Source organism: Poecile atricapillus, chromosome 3, assembly GCF_030490865.1.
Source record: "Poecile atricapillus isolate bPoeAtr1 chromosome 3, bPoeAtr1.hap1, whole genome shotgun sequence".
Taxonomy (NCBI): Eukaryota; Metazoa; Chordata; class Aves; order Passeriformes; family Paridae; genus Poecile; species Poecile atricapillus.
Window position 1 is genome coordinate 44,394,207 of NC_081251.1, and position 21,576 is coordinate 44,415,782.

Here is a 21,576-nt window from a genome sequence, read left to right on the forward strand (position 1 = left end):
ATGAAAGACTTAAATTTCAGAGACCCTCCCCAAAATGACACCTGAAGATCATTATCATGGTCAGTAGCTATAGTTCACCTGGTTTGTTGTCCAATGCATGCAAAAACAACAACAACAACAACAAGTGTTGCATGATGGAAAACTGTGGCATCTACTTTGGGAAAGGAGGGAGGGAAGAGTTCTGGTAGGTAAGCTTCAGAGAACTATTTTCCCTGGTACCTCCAAAAGACACTGATCCCAATGTGATCTATGGAAGCCAGAAGAGACACAATTCCTGCTGCACTTCCCTGAGGACACCAATTGCAGAACCCTTGAATGCAGTCAAGTATTAGTAAGAGAAAGAATAAAAAACAAGTAGTTCCTGTTATTGGCATATTAATTAAAAACACACTATATATATATTTCAAGGCAATTGTAAGCTTACCCATTAGGATTGTTCCCTCTTACCACTGAAACAACTGAATGCATAACTAGAAGTAGGACATCACTAATTTCACTGAAAACTGACATTATGATTTCTTACTGAAGGACATTCCATTTGAGCAATAAATTAAGCTTTGCTTTTTTTATTGTTGGTTGGGGTTTTTTTTCCATTGCTATTATGGCTATTCTTCCAGTCATTTTCTCAACAGCCATCAAGTATAAATTTACATACAATAAACCAAAACTAGAGAGTTTCCATAGGGGAGCAGACCTCCCAAACTGGCAGAAAAGCTGCCTGGGTGGCTCAGCAAAACCATGCCTCAGCAGAAGTCCTCATGTATTTTCATACTGGAAGGTGTTGAGATGTGCAGTGCAGAAATGCTGATGATTACAACAGACTCATTACAAATATTGACATCTTGTTCTATAACTACACCCCATATAATGAAATTTTATTCTGACTGGAAAATGAAACAGAAAAGGCTTGTGACCAAAACTGGGCTTGGTATTTATCACCCACACTGAAAATGTATTCTGCTGTTCTATATGAAACATTCAGAACAGCATAAACTAAAACTTGAGAGACAAGAAATGGTAATTTTCATGAAAGAAAGGTCCTCTAGTGACTCATCCATCCATCCATCCATCCATCCATCCATCCATCCATCCATCCATCCATCCATCCATCCATCCATCCATCCATCCCCATGACTCAGTTTTCCAGCATACAGTGAATTGGAACAGTGACCTGTGGCACCTGTGCAGGATGTTTTCTGCAGCAGGACCTCCCCAAACTGACTCCTCACATGAAGTAAGTCCAGGCCAAGGATCTGCTGCAGAGGAGGAAGCTCTGAAACAGTTCCTGTAAATAAAAGCCTTCTTCAGCAATGTGCTAAACTGTCAAAGTTAAATAGACACTCAGTGCACTGCTCACTCCAGGCAACACCACAGGTGCCAGACACTTTGTCCTGCAGGTGAAAGCCATTGCACTATATTCATGGAAAGGATGGAAAGGAAAGCACCTGGTGGGAGCTGTAAGGTGATGAGTGAATGAGAAACCTGGGTGAGATCAAGAATCTGGCTCTGTCATTTCACTCTCCACAAAGTATTTTCTCTCAAGCCCCACCTTCACTGTTTTTTAATTCCTCTCATTTCCCTCTCTCCTCCTCTGCACCCTTCTCTCACCGTTTCCTACAGGGCCACCCAGTTTGTGATAAAAGCCAGCGGAAATGAACTCGTCCTGTGATGGAGAAGGAGGAGCTGTGTGAGAAGTGTCAGGGAGGGCCCCAGAGATGGGCATTTTAGCCACACACAAGGCACCAATGGTAGTCCTGCAAGGCAGAGACAAGAGCTGTGGAGCCAGGGGCAGCCACAGCCTCATCACTACTCAGCTGAGGTCAAGCATCAGCTAAATAAAGAGAAGCTGCAAATTAAAGAAGAATCTGCAAGGGCCAGGATTCATATGATAAAATGGTTACTGTAGAAATGGTGAAGAAACTTTATGACTTCCTGTATCATGCCACAATTTCAGGGCTTTAGACTCACCCCTGTGGCCTGATCCCCTCCTCCTGTTTGCCTTGTACAGATCAGATAAACTTTAAAATGAAGGAAAACCAGCCTATTTTGGTAATTTTGAGCTGTGGAAAAAATCCAGTGAGGGTGTGTATACATATGACTGATGGAAATCAAACCTCTGAAGTGCAGATTATTTTAATTATAGTCAGAAAAGCATGTAAGGTGCAAGTTTCAGCCAGATAGTTTCCATTCTGATCTTTAATTTTGTAGTAATAAAAATACTTGAGCACCTCTGTCTAGCTGAAAGAATAACAAGTCTGATTTGTTATGGCAGCTGGGACGCTAAGTAACAATATACACAAGGAGAAATAATATACATATCTGTACAAAATACGGCATCGCCAGCTCTCACTCGTGCACTCTCTCCACGTGTCTTTCACTGTAAGGCAGCCACTGAAGGGACAGGTTTAGTGAACAGCGCTATTGACTGTTTTTCCCCTACTACAGCCCGATTTTCTTTGAAAAGAATTAAGCTTCTAGAGGTTTCGAAGTGCTTGTGAACTTGCAAAACACACTTGACAAAAGTCTACCAAGCAATCCTCCGAATTCCAACAGATGCAAGCAAACTACATTACAAATTGGCTTTACCCTTTGCAACATGTTATACTCAGTTATGGTGAGAGCTCAGGGTATAATGACTATTAGTAGCTAGACCACACATTTGTTTCTACAATATATTCATTCTATTATTGACCTAGATTAGTGAAATTATGCAAGGATTAAGGCTTTGAACATCTTCAGTGGAAAGTGCCATTTTAAAATCGGACACATTTTGGCAGTTTCAATTGCAGTCAAGATCCTCCAGCCCTAAGATGGTGTTTGACTGCTTCTCTTTCTACCCGAGTGGTTTTTATACATATAAATGCTACTAAAACCACACCTATAAACTCCATGTAATGCTAGTTACTTTATACATATAAAACCTTGACATACTCCAAACTCTTAATGTAGCTGTTTGCACAGCTGGTTTGTATTCCTTTGTGTTCTTCAATCTATTGTTCAGAGAAACTGGTGATTCGTTTCACGGTTAAGAGAACTTAATTACTTGAATCGTAGAGACAGGAAAGGTAAGGGAAGTAGAGAAAACATCTCTCCCATTTTAAACTCATCTTCCACAAGCTAATTTAACAGTGTAACTTAAAAGTACAGAAATCTGAAATCTAGTTCTGAATGTCTTTTTACCTCTCTCTCAAGAGATATTACTCAGATTTACTGTGACATTTCAAAATGTCACCATGCCTATCTCAAAACCAGATATTTTAACACAGAATAGATACCTACCTGCTTTAATTCAGAACCCATTCTATATGTGGTGATATTCTAAGAACCTCTTCTAAGAAGTTCCTACTTACTAAGTATTAGTTGAATACTCTTGTCATCCAATGACAAAGATCCTTATTTATCTGGAAATAAAGACAGACTCAAACTTTGTTTTATTTTTTAATAAAGTTTAAATAGTTAAAGTAAGAGGAAAGAGTATGTTTTAAAGCCAAGCTATTTCTTTGTTCCATGCTAGGCCTTAAAGTCAGATTTACTGCCAAACATGGGCCATGAGAAGAGCTGTATACTTAAAATGCTGGTGTAGAATATATTAAAATAGCCAGTGACCCACTCCAGATTACCTTAAAACAAAGGAAACACAATCTTCTACAGTTTTTGAAATGTATTGCCTCTTATCCTGATTAATGGAAAAATTATCCCTACAAAAGTTTGGGTTTTTTTTAAATATGAAGACTCTACAAAATATTTGCTTTCTCCATTGGGAGGACTTTGAAAATCTCCAAAATATTTAGATATGTGTGCCTAAGGAAGTTTATAAATGCCAATCCAACACTGTAACAAAAATTCCAAACAGAACTGGGAATTAGAATGACTGAACTAAATCATCCCACCATAAGAATATTATATTTCAATTCTGCATAAACACAGACCAGCATGGTTTGTTTTGTTTTAAAAATTCTTCATGTCCTGCAAAATACAGCATAGGTTTGTTTCATTAGTACCTTTACCCTTCCATTTCCTTAATGCTATTTCCTCATTAACGTTTAAAACAGTATCTAATCTGTCTACAGTCTTTTTCTGCCCTCAGGGCTCTTCTTCGCCTCAACCCTATCCTCACCCATGGAGATCCTTCCTCCCTCTGGCTTCAGAAAGAGGTTTTTGTTCATTTGATTGATTTTCATTTTCTTCTTTTTCAGATACAGGTAAGTATCCTACCATAAATGGAGCATGGAAACCAATGGGAACAGCACTGGGAATTACCGGGACATTTACAAGTCGAGACTGTGAGTAGGAGCTTCGACAGCCACTATTTTTGAAAGAAAAATGTCATGCTTTCTTTATATTGGATAATATTTGACAGATTGGATAATATGTCTACTATAAACATAGTTTTGTGCCACAAACAGCCACAAACTGCAGACAATGCAATAGAGCACAGAGTTTGATAAATTTAGCATAATGCAAAAAAAAAATTGGTGGAGTTTGAGTAGCATCTGCAATGGTAACAAACATTTAGAAACCAAAATGATCCAAATAACCTAAAAATACATCTGCTACACTAAGAAAAAATCTGTGCAATGAGATGAGAAGCTTCCAAATTGTGGACTGACTGCTCAGGGACCACAAATGTAAGAAAGTACTAGCTTGGAAAAGCCTCAGCTTTCCAAAACTCAAAATCATTAAAAAGCAATCTGTTCATCATTCCATGATTTAACTGTTTCCTAGTCTATGGGAATAAACAGCAGGATACAATCCTGTTTGCAACATCCATGTAACTTTTTTTTTTTTTTAAAACTTTTTAAAGTAAATTAAGAAAATATATTCTTAAAGAAAAAAAAATTAGATGAGCACAAAGAAATGCCATGATGACTCCTGAGACAAATTATCCTACATCGTTGCTAGTCTATGAAAACTGGTTTGAATAATAAACACACTGGAGTATTCAGTGACAGCATACAAAAGTATTTGTAATTATTAAGTTGAGCATGTTTTTAACTGACAAAACATGCTCACGAGCTTACTCTAAAATCTCTCACTGCTTGTTATCAAAGTTAAAAGATCATTTGCATACCAATACATATACTGTAAACATGAACTTCTCATTAAGGAAAGATGGATTTACAGTAATTTGATCTTTTACAAAAAAGCTATTGGTAACCAAATCTCTCAGTGTCTAACTTTCTAGAAAATTAAACCAATGTTTCCACCCTCAAAGCTGAAACACTACCTCTTTAGGAAACAGCCCTGTTTATTTGTTAATCAGAAATACAATCAAGTGGCATATTTCCATTTGCTCTTCGGCTGACAGTTTCAGTTTAATTATATTTTACAAGAAAACAGCAGATTTGCAGAAGTCCTGTGAATTCTTTCATATCGCAACTGATTTAATTACAGCGGTGAACAAACGCAGCAGTGATGCAAAATAAGATCAGCCCAATTGCCCTTATCTGATGATAGGATCTCTCTTCCTGTTTGGCTTACAGCAGTGAGGACTTCTTGTTTTGTTTCGGCTTTTTGTTGGTTTCTTTTTTTCTGGTCAGGCTGCCTCTGTCAAGACTGACAGAAGCAAGAAGTTGACAGGCCCTTAGAATTCCAGCTCGAGAATGATCCTCATACGAATATAGCTGACTTTCAATCAGTAGGTCGGGGAATGATACTAATGTGGAGAAAATTATCTGGATAGCTCATATGTTCGCTTAGCCACTGAATGGGTGTTTCCAGCATTGGCTCAATTCCATGAATCATCACTTGAGTCTTCTGCTCTCCATCTAATTCAAAGAAAAAGAGATACCACTAGTATACCATTCAAAGTTCACAGAAATTTGAACACAAAAAAAGTTACTCATACTTCATTTACAGTAGATTTAATTGGTGTTACAGAGTTTAACATTTAACAGAATGAAAAGTAGGAAATATCAGTGTGGAGAAAGCTGAGATTCATATAATCTAAAACAGAAACTTTGACTTAAAATTAATTCAAAGAAAAAACTGGAATTAAGTGAAACTTAATGAAAGTGCCACTCTTCTAGTTGCAAGAGGGTTGTTTTTAATCCTACAGTGATCCCAGCTTGTTGTCAACCTAGTTAAGGCACATCCATCTCACCCAGCTGTAAGGCATATGAATTTTACATAGATCATGCTTAAAATGTTGAGCTTCCTAAAACATACTGGTAAGTTATATTCTTAATACTGTGATCCCCTGAAAGAGCTGGACTATGTGTAATATAGTACATGTGTTATTCCTGAAGTAATTTTGTTTTGCTAAGAATAATTTACATAAATCACAAGCAATATTTCCAAATTACTCTGAAGGCAGAGTTGGCACCAGCTTTTTCTCACTTAGTTTCATCTCTTGGAAAAGCTAAGTTAGGCAAATGATTCCCAGTATAACAAGAGTATTTTCTAAGAATATTTCAATTCTTTTTATTTATACTTGTCCCGGAGGATGCAAGTACTTTGGTCCTTTGATTCAAATGATGGGAACCAGCTAAAGCAACTGACATAACGGTCATGACATGAACTAAAACGACAAAAAATGAAAATTTATTTCAGAGACAAGGGATGAGAAGAGCATATGAAATATGCTTCAAATAATGGTTAAGGGGGAAAAAGTAGACAGTGACCTTTCATTTTATTCTATTTCATTATTATTTCATTCATTTTATTCTATACCACGGCATTCTCACATGGACCTACCACAGTGAAATCCACATTCAGTACTCAAAGTATTACTGCATTCACTAATTAGGATTTTATGTCCCCCCTCCAGTGTCTTTATTATAGAACAAACCACCATGCTCAACAAGTGCTGCATGGAAGGGAGCAACATCTAGAAGTGTAGGTACCATTACTGGTTCTTTCATTCAGCTGCCCCAGCTGTAGTGTATTTTCTATTTTATAACATGGATAAAATCACATTTGTTTGGTAGCCAAAATGATTTGACAACTGCCTGAAGAAGTTTGTAGGATAACCAGCTATCTATGCCCACACAGCTAAATTATGCTGGTAAAAAAATCATCCTTAAACATGTAGTCGACATTACGCTAGTAATAATTCTTCCTGCAAGAGCAGACAGTTATTAAAATAAAGCATTATAACTTTTATTATTTTTTACCCACATATGGTATATTCTCTACTGGAATTAAGTGAAACTTAATGAAAGTGCCACTCTTCTAGTTGCAAGAGGGTTGTTTTTAATCCTACAGTGATTAAAAGTCTTGATTCTCTAAATGGCATAATACACACATCATCACACTAAATTAAGCATAAACACTTGCTGGTTTCTGGTTTTATTGCAGAGCAGCCTGAAGAACAAAGCACATCATTTAAAAACCAACTTCTGGTATTTCTAGCCGAAACAGGTATTTATTGGGCTGAAACACTACCAGTCAGATTGTCAAAAGAACAAACTCCAGAAGAAAAGATCTCAAGAAACATAGTTGTGGTGGTGCATTCATTCATTTACAACACCAGTTTTCTTTCTTCTTAGAAGTTAGGGAACATCTAAATATTTTTAAATAACCTCCAAATATATGTATTTAGCACTTTAAAATTCAAACCTACCTATGATATTCCTTAAATTTGTGTTAGTGACCTTTTTTTAATGTTTCATAGTTGTATTTAATTTTCAGAAACAACTAATTTGCATAAAACCAGATGGCAGAATGCATTGGACTCTTTTTAGCCAAGACTTACAAAAAATAAGATGAAAAGCTTTAGAACCCCCAGCATCATTTTCTTGCCATTGAAGGAAAGGCTTATAAATTATAAACATTTTGTTTGGCTCTTCCATTACTGTGCAACTAGTATTTTTGGATGTGTGTGCATGTGCCTACTCCTGCTTAAAAGTGAAGTGCAGGAAATCTCCGTGTTCCTTATTCCTTACCCAGCTTTGTCCCTTTCTCATACAAGTCTTTTCTTCTGTTCCTTGGCAAACTAAGAAAGCCTCAGAGGTCAATGAAGAATTTACAGTTTAATTAAAATCTAAATCTCTGCATTAGCATTGTTTGTGCTTTAGTATTATCTCTGACAAAGCATCACTTCTCCTTAATTCCTTTTCCCCTTGAGGCTTGACTGAAGAGATCTTATCTCCCAATTCTGTATTTACTGCAGCCTTCTTTCACAAAATCCAATGTTTTTACTTCAACATTCTTCTCCTCTTTTGTTACTAAGAACCACAAACTCTCATTTAAGGCACATTTACCAAAACTTTCCTCAACTTTCATGTTTTCCATCACACATCCGATTATAAATCAGTCTCTCTCATATTAGACTCTTCTCTACTTTTTGTAGCAAAAACCTGTCAACAGCAAATACACTAAAAATATTACTGAAAAGTATTCTTGTTTTGTCAACAGCTAATTCTTATCCATTTCCACTGTGATCTAAGTCCTGAATGTTTTGCTAGCTGTCATGAAAACTTCATCCACCTGTTTTAGAGATACAGAAGATGAACAGATTTACAAAGTATTTTTCTTGCCATGATTTTAGATGCATCTTGAGACACCAACTGCTGTCCTCTTCTTCCCCACCCCACATTCTATGATCACAAGAAGCCTTTTTAAACTGACAAAATGCATCTACAAAGGGTACAAGTTGCTAAACACAACATATATTTAAATTATAAAATTTAAATGACCTAATTTCAAAGATTATTGCCACTCTATGTCATTAGGTAATGCCTGTGAAAATTAGGGCAAATAACTCTGCTCATCTGCAGTGCACAGGATCCAGACCCGATGATATCGTTACTGTCAATACCCATTCTACAATGTTCAGTAATGTAGTGAAATAAAACCCCAGGATTTCTTCAAAACCACTAAGTTCAAATTTTCCAATAACCTCACCAACTTTTTTTGTCGTCTTAAAATCCTGTCAGAAAATAAAAGCATAAAAATATATGTTTTGTAAGTTTTCATAGCGCTACTTAAAATTAGAGTATTTCGATATTACTGAAGTGATGCACAATAACACTGTTTTGACACTTGCAAAAAAAAAACAAACAAAAAACCCTGAAAACTAATTAAGTCATCTAGCAGAGTGGTTATCCCAATATTAAATTTTTTTCTTTCCACTTTCCTTCTGGAGCTGTATCAACAGAGAAGGTACTATAGCCCCCTCAAGTTACTTAGAGGCAAGCTGTAAGCACAGATGATAAAGCTTTTTGGTAAAGCTTAACAATATTCCATCTCCAGAAGGCAGATAACTATGCTTACATGTTACGTACTAAGACATTTTTGAGACATTCAGCTCACTTAGATGTCAACTCAAGGCTGCAACACTTCAAGTGTTGACCAGACCCAGGCTAATTAATCACACCATGTAAAGTCAGAAAAGCTTTCCAGTTCTGTGCTGAAAATTGAGAGAAACAAGAACATCTGAAGTGAAGGGCTTAAGAAGAAATCTGCTTTTCTGACACCTATAAGGTGGCTCCATGCCCCTGATGAGGAAACCTCTGCAAGAAAATATTGACAAAGGACTCTCTTTTGCAGATAGGCATCTGCTGGAAGGAAGCAAGAGAGAGTGACCTGTGGCATCTCAAGTGAGTCCTTGAGAGAGTGGCTCAAAGCCCTCAAACTGAGGCAGCTCAAGTCTACTCTCTCTTCTTTAAGGAGAATGCCATAACTACAATATTTACTGTTGCTAATCCCCAGCTTCCTTTAAAAAACCCATCAATATCCAGGAATCAGTGAGACACAGCAGAAGAACAAACAAGAAAATCTGTAGACTTCAGAGATGGTGGGAAGATGTGCAGTGTCATGGTATCACACAGTAAGTTCTTCTCTTTCCTCCAGCTATATAAGCTCCCGCTTGTAAAGTAAAGGACTCGGTATTAGGAAAATCACCTTATTCAGCATCAGTTCAGATGGTTGCACATAACCATTGATGCATCTAAATATTTTTTTTCTACTGAGTGACATTATTATTTAAAAGAAAGAACTGAAGATGGAGATAAAAGATTGGTTTTGTTTTGAGACAGACTCAAGTGCCTGAGAGCAGAATAGTGAGAAGGCACTGCCTCCGTCACAGGTACTTACTTCAGCCAGGTTTTTACTCAGATTAGCACCTCAATGCTCAGCAGTGCTGCAGTGAAATACCCTTTCACCTACACAAGTTCAGCTCCTCTAGCTGAACTACATCTGTGATGTACCACTTAAAATTCTTTAGTGGGATGAAATACCTCCTTTCTGATTTGTGGCCTCAAGCAATCACCTGTCAGGGCAATTTAGCAGGCTTAAATCCCTTAACCTATAGACAATACAAGATATTCAGGCTTTAGCAAAAGTGCCCCTGGAGTACTCAATTAGAATCCTCAGTATGCAAGTTCTCTGCATAGCAAGTCCGAGAATCTGCCTGTAGTCAGGGGCAGTACCACTTATAAAATTGGCTTTACAATGCTGAAAACACAAATAGAACCTGGTACTTCAAATTAGGGGCAAACAATGCATTTCTTGCATGCTACAAGGCCACAGGACTATAGACAAGGACACTAAAATGTATAAGGAGTAAATACAACCAAGTTTCACGCAGTAGCAGCATTTTAATAGTGTAACATAATTGGATGCCAGCTTTTCCAGCTGTGAAGCGGGCCACAGACATTTGGTCACTTATCTTCAGAATATATGGTATGCTCTGGAGAAGATGATACTAAAGCTATTCCTGACAATAGGCTATACCATATTGTACGAAAACTCATATTGGGACAGCATTATAAGGAGCAGAATTTTCTTTTTGTGACTGTGGTGTGGCTGCTTTGCTCCCTGTTTCTTCTGCTCCTCAGATTATCTGGCAGGAGAACCATGTGTGCTTAGCACCTGGTGCCTCGGACATCTCTGAATCTGAAGAGACACACCAACACCTTCACTGGAAAGATTTTAATCTACCTCTGTAGTATCTCTTAGGAAATTACTTACAGAAACATAGCTTTCAGTAATGTACTATGTGTGAGTAATGTAGTGTGCAACCACTAAGACTGTTACTGAAAGGTATTGCTGACCCAATTTTGAAAGCCTAAAGCCAAAGTTGGGCAAGGCTAAATCTCCAGTAAGCAAAAGTGAAAATTTCTTTCTTGGAAGCTAGGCTTCTGGTCTAGCACCAAGGATCACACTTGAAACTGTGCACTTATTTACAAACGACTATTCTAAATTACCAAGCAAATTCAAAGACTGTGCTCTAATTTGTAATCACATGTGGTAGAAAGAACTGGACAGTGTCTGAAGTTATTCTTCCCCTCTCTAGGCACCTCAGGTTGGATATTCTAGGACATAGAGAGATGAGACAGCCCCAAAAAAGTCTCATAGTCCAAAGAAATTCTCCACCAGTGACTTTGGTAGAAAAGAAACAAACAGATGTTAGATGAACGTACTTCACTTTTTGCACTTTTAAGTAGGTAGCATCTCTAAAAGCCCTCAAACCTCAATAAAGTCAGCAATGGTTTAATTTGTTAGCCCTGAAACTTGACAAAGAGCATCTACCTCGTTTAACAGTAACCTGTCCAAACAGCTCCAATGTCCAGTATTAAGATTGACAAAACAGGGTACCATTTACAACAAAACAAGCTTCACAATTATTTTCATTGTGCGTTCTTCAAAAACCCTACATGTTCATAAACTGAAAAAAAAAAAAAAATAGGCTAAGGAGTACTTATGAACATTTTCACATCACTTTTGTAGTATTTACTACAGGCAGATACAATGTATTTTTTAATTAATGGCAAAGTATTTCTTTGCTCAGCGAGCAACCATAGCTACAGAATGAACTAAACTTATGTATAAATTAAATATTCATGCTTTACTTTTCTTCAACACCTTTTAAAAAAGGTATTAGAAACTAACACTTATTATTACAGGCTTTTCCATTCATAAACTCCAATCTAACTGGAACATCTGCAATCGGTTCCTGGCATGTGTATGTGTAATACTGACCAAGGTACAGAAACATGGTAAGGTGTTCTGATTCACAGTAATGACAACCTCAATATAAAGGGATCAAATGGAAAAATAAATCTGTATACTGTTTACTTAATCAGCTGAGTACTAACAAGAGCTCAATACCTATGTAATTTCATGGGAAGTACATAAAAAGTTGATTTTGGTCAAATCTCATGGCCAAATAATATCCTGCTGTTTGAATGAACCCCGTACAAGTACTTCAGACAGCAAACATGTTCTCGTTACTAAAACCAACTATTTCATACTTTAAAAACTATAGCTCTAAGGTCTAAGTTTACTACATGTTCGATTAAGCAGGGTTTTTTTAGTTAGAATTTAGAATTTTTAAACTAGGAATAGAATCTTAGGAGCTTCCAGAAGCTTCACACTAGCCTATTTCAGCCAGCATATCCCAGGCTGTCCTTACTTTTCTGTGAATTCCATTTTGTGCAAAAATGACCCTGCTTATCATAGCAGTAGGCTCTATTGCTAGAAGTGACTCATTTTCCATAGCAATCTTAACATGCTTTTAACCTCACTTCAACCACACAAACTACAAAAGTCCTTATTCTCTTCCTCTCCCTGGAATGATGATCAGTTTAAGGAGACACACAGATGATACACAGGATAATGTCAGCACATACACTGTACAGTATCCTCTGACCAAGAGCAAGAACACACAAAGAGTTCTGCAAAGCCAACTCTGCAATAGCCTAGCCACAACAAAAGGTTCCTCTGACCTCAAAAATTTTAGATGCTGATATGTGACATGAAAGCACAGGACTGACTTTTCCTTCCTGCCTACATACCTCACCAGCACTGGGGAAAGCCACTGAAGCTGACTTAAGGTGAAGAACTCACACACAGAAATGCAAGGTCAGTGCATTATTCAGTATAAATTTCTTTCTCAAAATGATTCCATGTCTGAAATAAGAATTGTTTCAAACACAAGATGGGGCTTGGAGTATACGAATTACAGTTCCTGCATAGACAAACTGCCCGCTATGAATATAAATAGACCATGACAGATTTTAGTTAACTATCAGCACAAGACAATATCACTCATTTGAGCCACTGGTAGTAACATAAGTTCAATTGCACAAACTGAAGGTCATCGTTTTCCTAAAGGTCTGTTTTCAGTGTGGGGTATAGTAAATAAAAGCTACAACTGTTTTGTTTTAAAATCTTTTTTAAAAGTAATGTTAATTTTTAATACTTTACTGAACAACCTAGAGATAACAGGCGTGTTCAACTTATCTTTTCTAACTCATTAAGTTGATTTTTAAAATTCTTCTCCAAAATAAAGAGCTGGAAACATTAGTCTCTTCATCCTGGAGTGTTTTGTCACATCATATGTCTCAATTTAACCCTTATAGCGCCTAAATGTCATCTTACCAGAGCTCCTCATAAAAACTACTTGTCCAAAATGCTATGACAGAACCAGATCTGCATCAACTCCAGTGAAGTCTATTCTTGCAGAGTACCTGACTGCTAAAGACCAGCTCCAAGCAAGATATAAATATGGACTGATATTACATCCATATCCACTAATTTAATTTAATTATTGCTCTACTTCTTTACATGGTTTTGACGCAGGCCAGTTGGCTGGTATGTTCATGGTGTAAACGTTGCAACTTGAATTTAGACATCTGTGACTTCATAGAGAGGACAAAACATTTTTTGTCACAGTTCTTAAATAATTACATTCCTTGGATTATCCCAGGCACAATCTAGCCTTCTCTATCCCCAAAACAGAAGTTCAATATTATCATATGCAATATTACCATCATCTACATTAAATATCACTAAATACTGAGATGAAATCAAATAATTGGCATCATCCCATTCATAATTTTATTCTCCGTGCAATTTTTCTTTCTTGTTATTTCCTGCCATCTTTTACCTCAAGTCTATCCTCAGGTTATATAGCCACATTTCTGAAACATAGCAAAAAAAGCAGATTAATCAGCACAAGTAAAAGTTTATGATGCTTTGGAACAGCATATGAGAACTTGGCTTACACTTCTAATCTCATAGGAGCCAGAAAGCATGTAAATGAACTAGAAAACCCTCTTTCTAGTCCACTCAAAAAGTTTTTAGAGAAAGTAAACACCACTAAGCAGACTAAGCCTGAGCAAACTATTTTTAACAATTCCCCAAAACAGTTGGCACTGACAGTAATCCCGTATAAGACAAGGGAACATTTCCTTCTGTAAAAGAGCTCACGCAACTCAATGGAAAAGCAGATACAGGGTGGAAATGGGTTAAGCTTTATTTAAACTTTGCTGTTTTGTTGCTTTTTAATTATTATTTTATTCTTGTATATTTCATATAAGTTTTTTAAATGGAGTTCTTTGAGTAAGTCCCAAACTGATTTATGATAGAACCCTAAAATACTTCTTAAAAATCTGACATCTTAGTCTTTAAAGGGTTTTAGAAGACCTTACAAGGCCAAAGATGCTTTCCATCAAACATCTTGCTTCAGGCAGAATAAAAAAAAGGTAAGAATAAATTCCCAGGGAATATTCTTATAACCCTTCTTCCTTAGCATCAGTGTCTTAGCCTCATCTTTGAACCAGCAATAAGCCTGTGGTAGTTTACAAAAAACTGGGGTTAGCAGCTGAGGCTTATAAAACAATTCTCTTCAATGCATTAAGTTTGGCCATTCACACGTGAACAAAGTGACAAAGTTCAATGTAAATCCTGCTGCTGTTCAATGTAACAAGCAAGCACATAACACATTTAGATACATGAGGAACAGGCAGGGTGCGCATTAAAAGATAAACACTTGAATGTGCAAATTGAGGCCAACTCATCCATGATATGTTTTCCACTGTTGAAGGAGAGCTAAAACACTTTTAAGAGTTGTGTAGGTTTTTTGAACAGAAGGCATCTTGACTTACAATAAGTTAACCCTTTTATGCACTACGCCCTTAATTAGACTTGAGGTTGCCCTTCCCTCCAGTGTACAACTGATCTCCAGAATTAGGGCACTCTCTCTATACAGCTAGGGAGCTAAACATGATCAATGTGTTCTTGGAAAAGGAAAAACCAACAGAAAAATCACATTTGATAAAGACTTACCTCTGTTAATTTTGGTCTAAAGCAAATCAATTTGCTGTAAAAGACCTCGTTACTAATAGTTTGTGGAACTTCTATAATGCCATTGTTTTCAAAATACTACTATGCCAAACAATTAAATAACAAATTCTCTATACAATCATATTATATATCCCCTAAGCATATGCACATTCATACACTTTTAAAGTTTTTTAATGGCATACTTGAACTTTCAACCTCAAGCTTACTTCATTTTCAAGTTACTATAATTCACGTTATGCCTGCAAATATTCTGTGATCCTAATGGCCAACCATCTTTTATAAAGAACTTTTCAGCTAATCAAATGATGACCTATTCCTAGCAAAGCAAATAAGGATGACTGTTTCTGAAAAATCACTCTCAATACAGAAGAGACCAGCACGTTCACTTGTTTTCAAGCCCGAATGCTAATTGCTAGTTTATCTGCCCAGTTTAATACATCAAATTCAAAAGTGGACATTGGGACATAATTACCATTTAAAACCATTTGGCTGAAGAGTGATAAGCAACACACACAGATTGAAGGCTTAATAGCTGTTTTTTCATGTTTTTTGCCTTCCCCTATTTAACTAGAGAAAAATAAACTGTTTTTTCCTTTTTAAAAATGCTACTTTGAGGAATATTATTTTGTTATTTAACAAAGTAAACAACTTCACAAGCAAACTACATGTGAAAATTGAGATGGGCTATTCAATTATACCCAAAGCATGGACAGTTGTTCTGCGTCTGACAAATTCTTCAACCTCTGCTAAACTGATCAGTAAAAACTCAGCTAATTGAATCCATTGATGTGAAAAACCACAGGCTCGAGTCTGTACTGCATACATCAGGCTGAAGGATTTCTGCTCCAGCCATGGCAGTAATAGTCAGTGGGGTCAGGTCAAAGAGGGTTAAAGTGAGTCAGGATATAGCCAAAGGAATACATCAAACACTGATTTTAAAAGGGCAATTAATCTTAGACAGAAATGCTTCCTGGGGAATGAGATCTCAATCTTAAGAGCACACTACACGATGTAGCAGTAAAAATGTACATATACAAGCTTAGAGAGCTTTCATCCTGTGATCACAAACAGAAGGGGAGTGCTGTTTATCAGAGAAATACAAACCCTTGCTAAAATACTTACATTAGCTTCTTCCGGGCCCTTACTTATTGAAAAATAAATTGTGTAATGAGCAGGCTGTAGAGTTTGCACACATGAAATACCTTTTTTTTTGTACATGTACTGTAGGTTCTTTTGAACAGCTAGTAGATGGAAGTATTTAGAGATCTCTGCCACAGTAAAATTAAAGAATCTAGCATTGAAGAATTCAGGAAAGAGTGGTGAAAGGAGTAATGGAATACCTGCAGGATTCTACACACTGAACACTAACAAAAATAATCCCTTCTCAAAACAGCTACCTGGTCTGACTCAAAATTGGAAGTTAGTTTTCATCAAAAGTTCTTTTTAGTTTTTCCATTCCAAAATATTAAGACATTTAGCTGCAAAGCTGATAGACTATAATGTAACCTTTATTTTTAATGAGAGTTTCACTCATAACCTAAATATTTTTAATTTAGAGTTCAGAAAGTATTTTTTCACTTTATAGTAGAAAAATAGATCCATAAAGCTTACAACACAAACATACAGCCTTTGCAAACAAAATTTGCTATGTTAGTATCATTAATTAGCTAGCAAGATTACTAGGAATTATTAGCTATGTAGACAAACATATACAGGTCTGAAATTAATTACCACAAATTTGGCTGCATTAGCTCACAACACTGAAGAGAATTGGCTTTGCAACCATCTCTCAATCTGAGGATATTGATGCCAAACATCACAAGTGTCAGAAGGGCAGCTGTTTGTGTATCTGGTTCATACATGTGGCTTCTTGGCTTAAATGGCTGGTGACAGCTTGCACAAAGATACTGGACCTAATGAACTTCGCCGAAGTGTAGAGACCTGCTGCATTTTGCCATTGTAAATGTGGTGATGATACTACCTGCAAAAACGACAAGGAGCACAAGTGCATTCAAATCTTCACTGACTGTAGCACCTCTGTGTACAAGCCAAACCACTGCATAAGACTTTGGCTTGGACATAACGAAAAGTTTTACCTCTTTTTTTTAACAGATATTCTCCAAATGGCTGCAGGTGCAAAGTGAAATAAAAAGATATTGACTGTTTATCCACTGATTGTGAAGTTACTAAAATCTCTGATTAAAATGGGGTATTCAAGCAGGGGACAATTACTGTTAGCAAGTGCTGCTGAATTCTTAGAGATGAGAGTAGAACACATAGTGGATTATTCTCCTTTACATTACTGGTAAAACAGCTATTTTTCTCCTACTTGTTTTTGTAGGTCCTTTAGTTTTGCAGGTTCTATTTTTTCCAGCCCTGCAAGACATTTATCTCCTGGAAAAATCAGGTTACCTATATGCATCAAGGCAAAATAGAACCAGACTGCAAGAGAGATGCAAAGAAGATGTGAGTGGTTTTACTCAGCCAACCCCCAAGGACACAGTACATACACCTAATTTAAAGGTATAGATATAGTTTTAAAAATGGGCCAGAACACACTCTTTGAACTTCAGGGCAAATGCCAGAGAATAGTTCATGCCTATTCAGCTAAATTATCTGCCCTTTTCTACTGCCTATTGAGAATAGACCCCAGACTGTTAATCCATGAACCCTGCTCAAATTTTTTGAGGGAGTATTAACATGCCTTGACCGAAATTATGCCCAAGAACTGCTAATAGTTCATACAGCACAAACAACACATGTTCTAGCCCACTTTTGTTTACTAGTATAAATAAAAACACTGGGACCACATCATTTAAATGTTTGTTTGCTGTCCTGGTTGAGAACTTTATGTTGTGGATCTTCACAAAGGGTTATTACTGCCTCCTGAATGCTTTGCTAGACCCAAATCTCCAGTTAATCTTGCACCAAATTACATTACAACACTAAAGGTATTGTCACATTTTCTGTGAAACTAACCTTAAGAAATATCCTTTAAATCTATGTACTTTGTGTACTGTTGCTGACATGCTTATTTCTGCAAGCCAGGACATGTAAGAAACAAGTAGGAAGGTTTGGTTGGGTTTCTTTCTGTTAAGTTTTTGATGGCTCACTCATACTGAGTGACCTCTGTGGTCTCTGGAGTAAGAGACTGACTTAGATCATGACTCAAAAAACTCCAATTCTTAACTCTACTATTGAGCTCAGTGTGACCAGGTACAAGCCACATCACCCCTCTATGCCTCTTAAATACTCCTTTTCAGGTCTCTCTTCACTCATCTTTTATCTAAGTGATATGTTCTGTGGGAACACACTGCAATGTGTACAGTGCATAAGGAACCTAAGGTCTCCTCCTAAAACACAAAAAATAATCATTTAAAACTGAAAATTCAACACAACTAAAGCACTGTCAAGATACTTCGATCCCCACAGGTCTCCTAAAATTCACATACATAGCAGATGACTAAAAATCAAGCAGGTTTTCTGTCAGTAACTTCCCACAATCTTTTCTTAACTGCCTGGATCTCCAAATGTATATAACACTGTCAGGAAACTGATGGAAGGACACTGATGTTCCCAGGAAGAGCAGACTATTCTAGGATGAAAAAACCCACCTCTTTTCTGGAGAGAATTTTAGAAATGCTGGCTTGGGATTTTCAAATAGAGTAAGCTAAATTTTGAAGAAGTTCTTTTGCTCTGTGGAGGATTTTACTTTCTCCATTTTATACTACTACTGTTAATGATAGACTTAAAAAACTTTGTTGTGCCTGAATAAAGTCATTGGCCTTTTGACTAATTTAAAGAGAATAGTCTGGAGTCTGATACTAATAAAACTTACTGGGTGGCCAGCAGAACAAATTTAGCTGAAGCTGAACAAATTTCCAAAGGCTTGTTCAAGAAACAGGATTATCTCCCTATTTGCTGACCTCTTCCTACAGTCTATGATTCTGAATGTGCATGCCCAGAAACCTCTTCCAAGTCACAAAGAAACAGCACGTTACTCTTGCGATGTTAGCAAAGTTGCTGGATGTAAGAGGAAAGAGTAGACTAGAATAAACTATTGCAGTTGGAAGGGACCTACTCATGCTTTGCATGATCAACTCATGCAAATGCCTGAGAAATCTAGGACTGGCCAAAAGTTAGAGTATGTTATTAAGGGCATTGTGCCTCTTAAATACTGAGAGGCTTGGAGCATTGACCATCTCTCTAGAAAACTGTTCGAGTGTTTGACCACACATATGGTAAAGAAATGCTTCATAAGATCCAGCCTAAATCTCCCCAGTGCAGCTTTGAGCTATTCCCACATGTCCTATCACCAGATACTCAGGGAAGACCTTAGCACTTCTGTTTCCACTTCTCTTCCTCACAGGACATGCCTTCCAGCCCCATCACCAGCTTTGTTGCTCTCCTCTGTAGGCACTGGAATACCTTAACACACTGACATTGGGTGGGACCCAGAACTGCACACAGCACTCCAGGTGAGGCTGCACCGATGCCGAATACACTGGGATAATCACCTCTTCTGACTGTCTGTGATGTGTTTGCTCTCCAGGAGATGGTTTTCTGTCTTGGCTGCCAGGACACACTGCTGCCTCATACTGAGTCTGCCACTGGCCAGTACCCCCAGATCCTTTTCTGCAGGCCTGCTCTCCAGCCACTCCTCTCCCAGTTTATATCTGTGCTCTGCACTACTCTGTCCTAAGTGCAGAATCTTGGCATTTGGACTTAGTAAATTTCATCCTATGTGCCAATAGGAAAGGAGCAAAGCACTCATAAGCTACCAAATCCTTGCAGAGTCGATTGAGGTAAAGTTGGAGCAAGCCTTAAAACCAAGTTATGTTCAGTGTTTCCGAACAAACTGTATGCAGAAAGATCACAAGTAGCCCCACATATCCACTATGTTTCCTTTCAGGAGCAAGTCAGCCCAGAACATTCTGCACACAACAGAAGCCCTCTCTGATTACGTAAAGAGTTTGTTTAGAAATGGAGATGGCTAAGAAGAAGCACAGCTGCCACATTATTCTCAGATTATTTGCACCTTTCCGTGTGGTCATGACAAATTAAATCTATATTCATTAATTCTGTAATCATGACTATTAATTCTATAATCTCAAGACAACCTCTGAACTTCCACCCCTTTTGATCAAAAAGGACTACTAAATCAAAAGGTATGCAATTTTAACACAGAAAAAACAAAGTTTCCACTTCAACTTACAAAAAGGCAACTGTGGCAGGTAGATGTTTGTGTGTGTCCAAAAAAAACAAAAATAAAAATCAAGAAGTCAGCAGTAAGACAAAAGTCAGATGCAGAAGGATAATCCAAGCATATGGCCTAGTTAGGAAAAGATAACAGGCACAAATAATGACTCACACCAGAAAGGAGAAGTACAGGGTGACCTCCTTCAACATGGAAAGCACCACTGAGTCAAGGACACAAGAAGGAACAGCTTAAGCAGCGGTCTGAAGGTCAGTTGTTGCCTGCAAGATGACTCCCACAGCAAAGGAGACAGACTAGAATTTGTATCACTAGCAACCTTTTAACCATCTTTTAGTACACTCACAGTCTGCAAGACCTCTAACCCTTCACAATACTCTCATAGCCATGTGGGATGAAAGTGTGGCTAATAAAGTGCCTAAAACTGCCCAGGACTTGTTATATTTTTTAATTTAGATGGACTGGGAAAGTATTTCAACACTGTACCTCCACAGCACTGAAAAGCAGAGACCAGTCTGCAGAGAGCACATGCAAAGAGACTTACTAGTTCTAAGTGGGGAGAAAAGACTTCATCAATTTGGCTCACCACAGGAGCAGCAAGGAATGGGATAGTGCTGTGCTGCTCCAATTCCCACAGTTTCTGCCTGACCTCAGGCAGAGCAAGCCCAGTCATATTTCATGTCTGTCCAAAGACATTCACACTGCATAAATTTACCTTCTTCTGTTGCACAATTTCTCATTTGTATCAAAATTAGGAGTCTACATGGCAAATCTAATCTAAATTCAATTTTCTGTTTAAATAATTTACTGGAAGTCAAAGCTTAAAAAACTGAGGGAGAACAAAAACAATTAATATGTAGTCTCTCATACATTATACATTAAAAAAAGCTGAGAGTTAATTGAAAACAGTTCATCCCTAATTTTACAAAATCATTCAGTACAGCAAGTCTTAAGAGAAAAATCCTGAAAGTCTTTTTGATCCTTGTTTTATTTCTGAAAGAACTAATGACATTGCTTTAGAAAGAGGTCAGTTCACGCAGCTTTTCTGAATGAACAACAATGCTGTGAAAACTGGGAATGATTGATAGCCTACTGTTTGCGTCATTATGTCCAAATGTTTACCATTTGAGTCTTCAAGGAAGCATGAGACAAAACAAGTTTTGTGAAGACTTCAACAACACTGGCAAATTAAAATTGTATCCAGAATTGTTTAGACATGATAGCAGTGCAAGAAAACTGCTCTCTTCTGCATTACACAGTTTTTATCTTTGCATTATGCCCAATGTCTTAAATTTCTGGCATGGAAGAAGAAAAGTCTTTCCCTCTCA

The 21,576-nt window shown here is 37.3% G+C and overlaps 1 protein-coding gene across 5 annotated transcripts in view; it reads right to left on the reverse strand.

Moving 5' to 3' along the window:
- Window positions 1–4,757: 4,757 nt before the first annotated feature.
- The window catches only part of ATG5 (autophagy related 5), a 72,032-nt gene continuing 55,213 nt past the window's right edge, over window positions 4,758–21,576 (reverse strand). For 4 of the 5 annotated variants that reach the window (XM_058835054.1, XM_058835053.1, XM_058835057.1 and 1 more), the window contains one exon: window positions 4,758–5,768. In XM_058835054.1, coding sequence (XP_058691037.1) covers window positions 5,632–5,768 — 137 coding nt within the window. In that variant the 3' untranslated portion in view covers window positions 4,758–5,631. The remainder of the gene's footprint in view (window positions 5,769–21,576) is intronic. The other variant, XM_058835056.1, reaches the window with a different exon arrangement.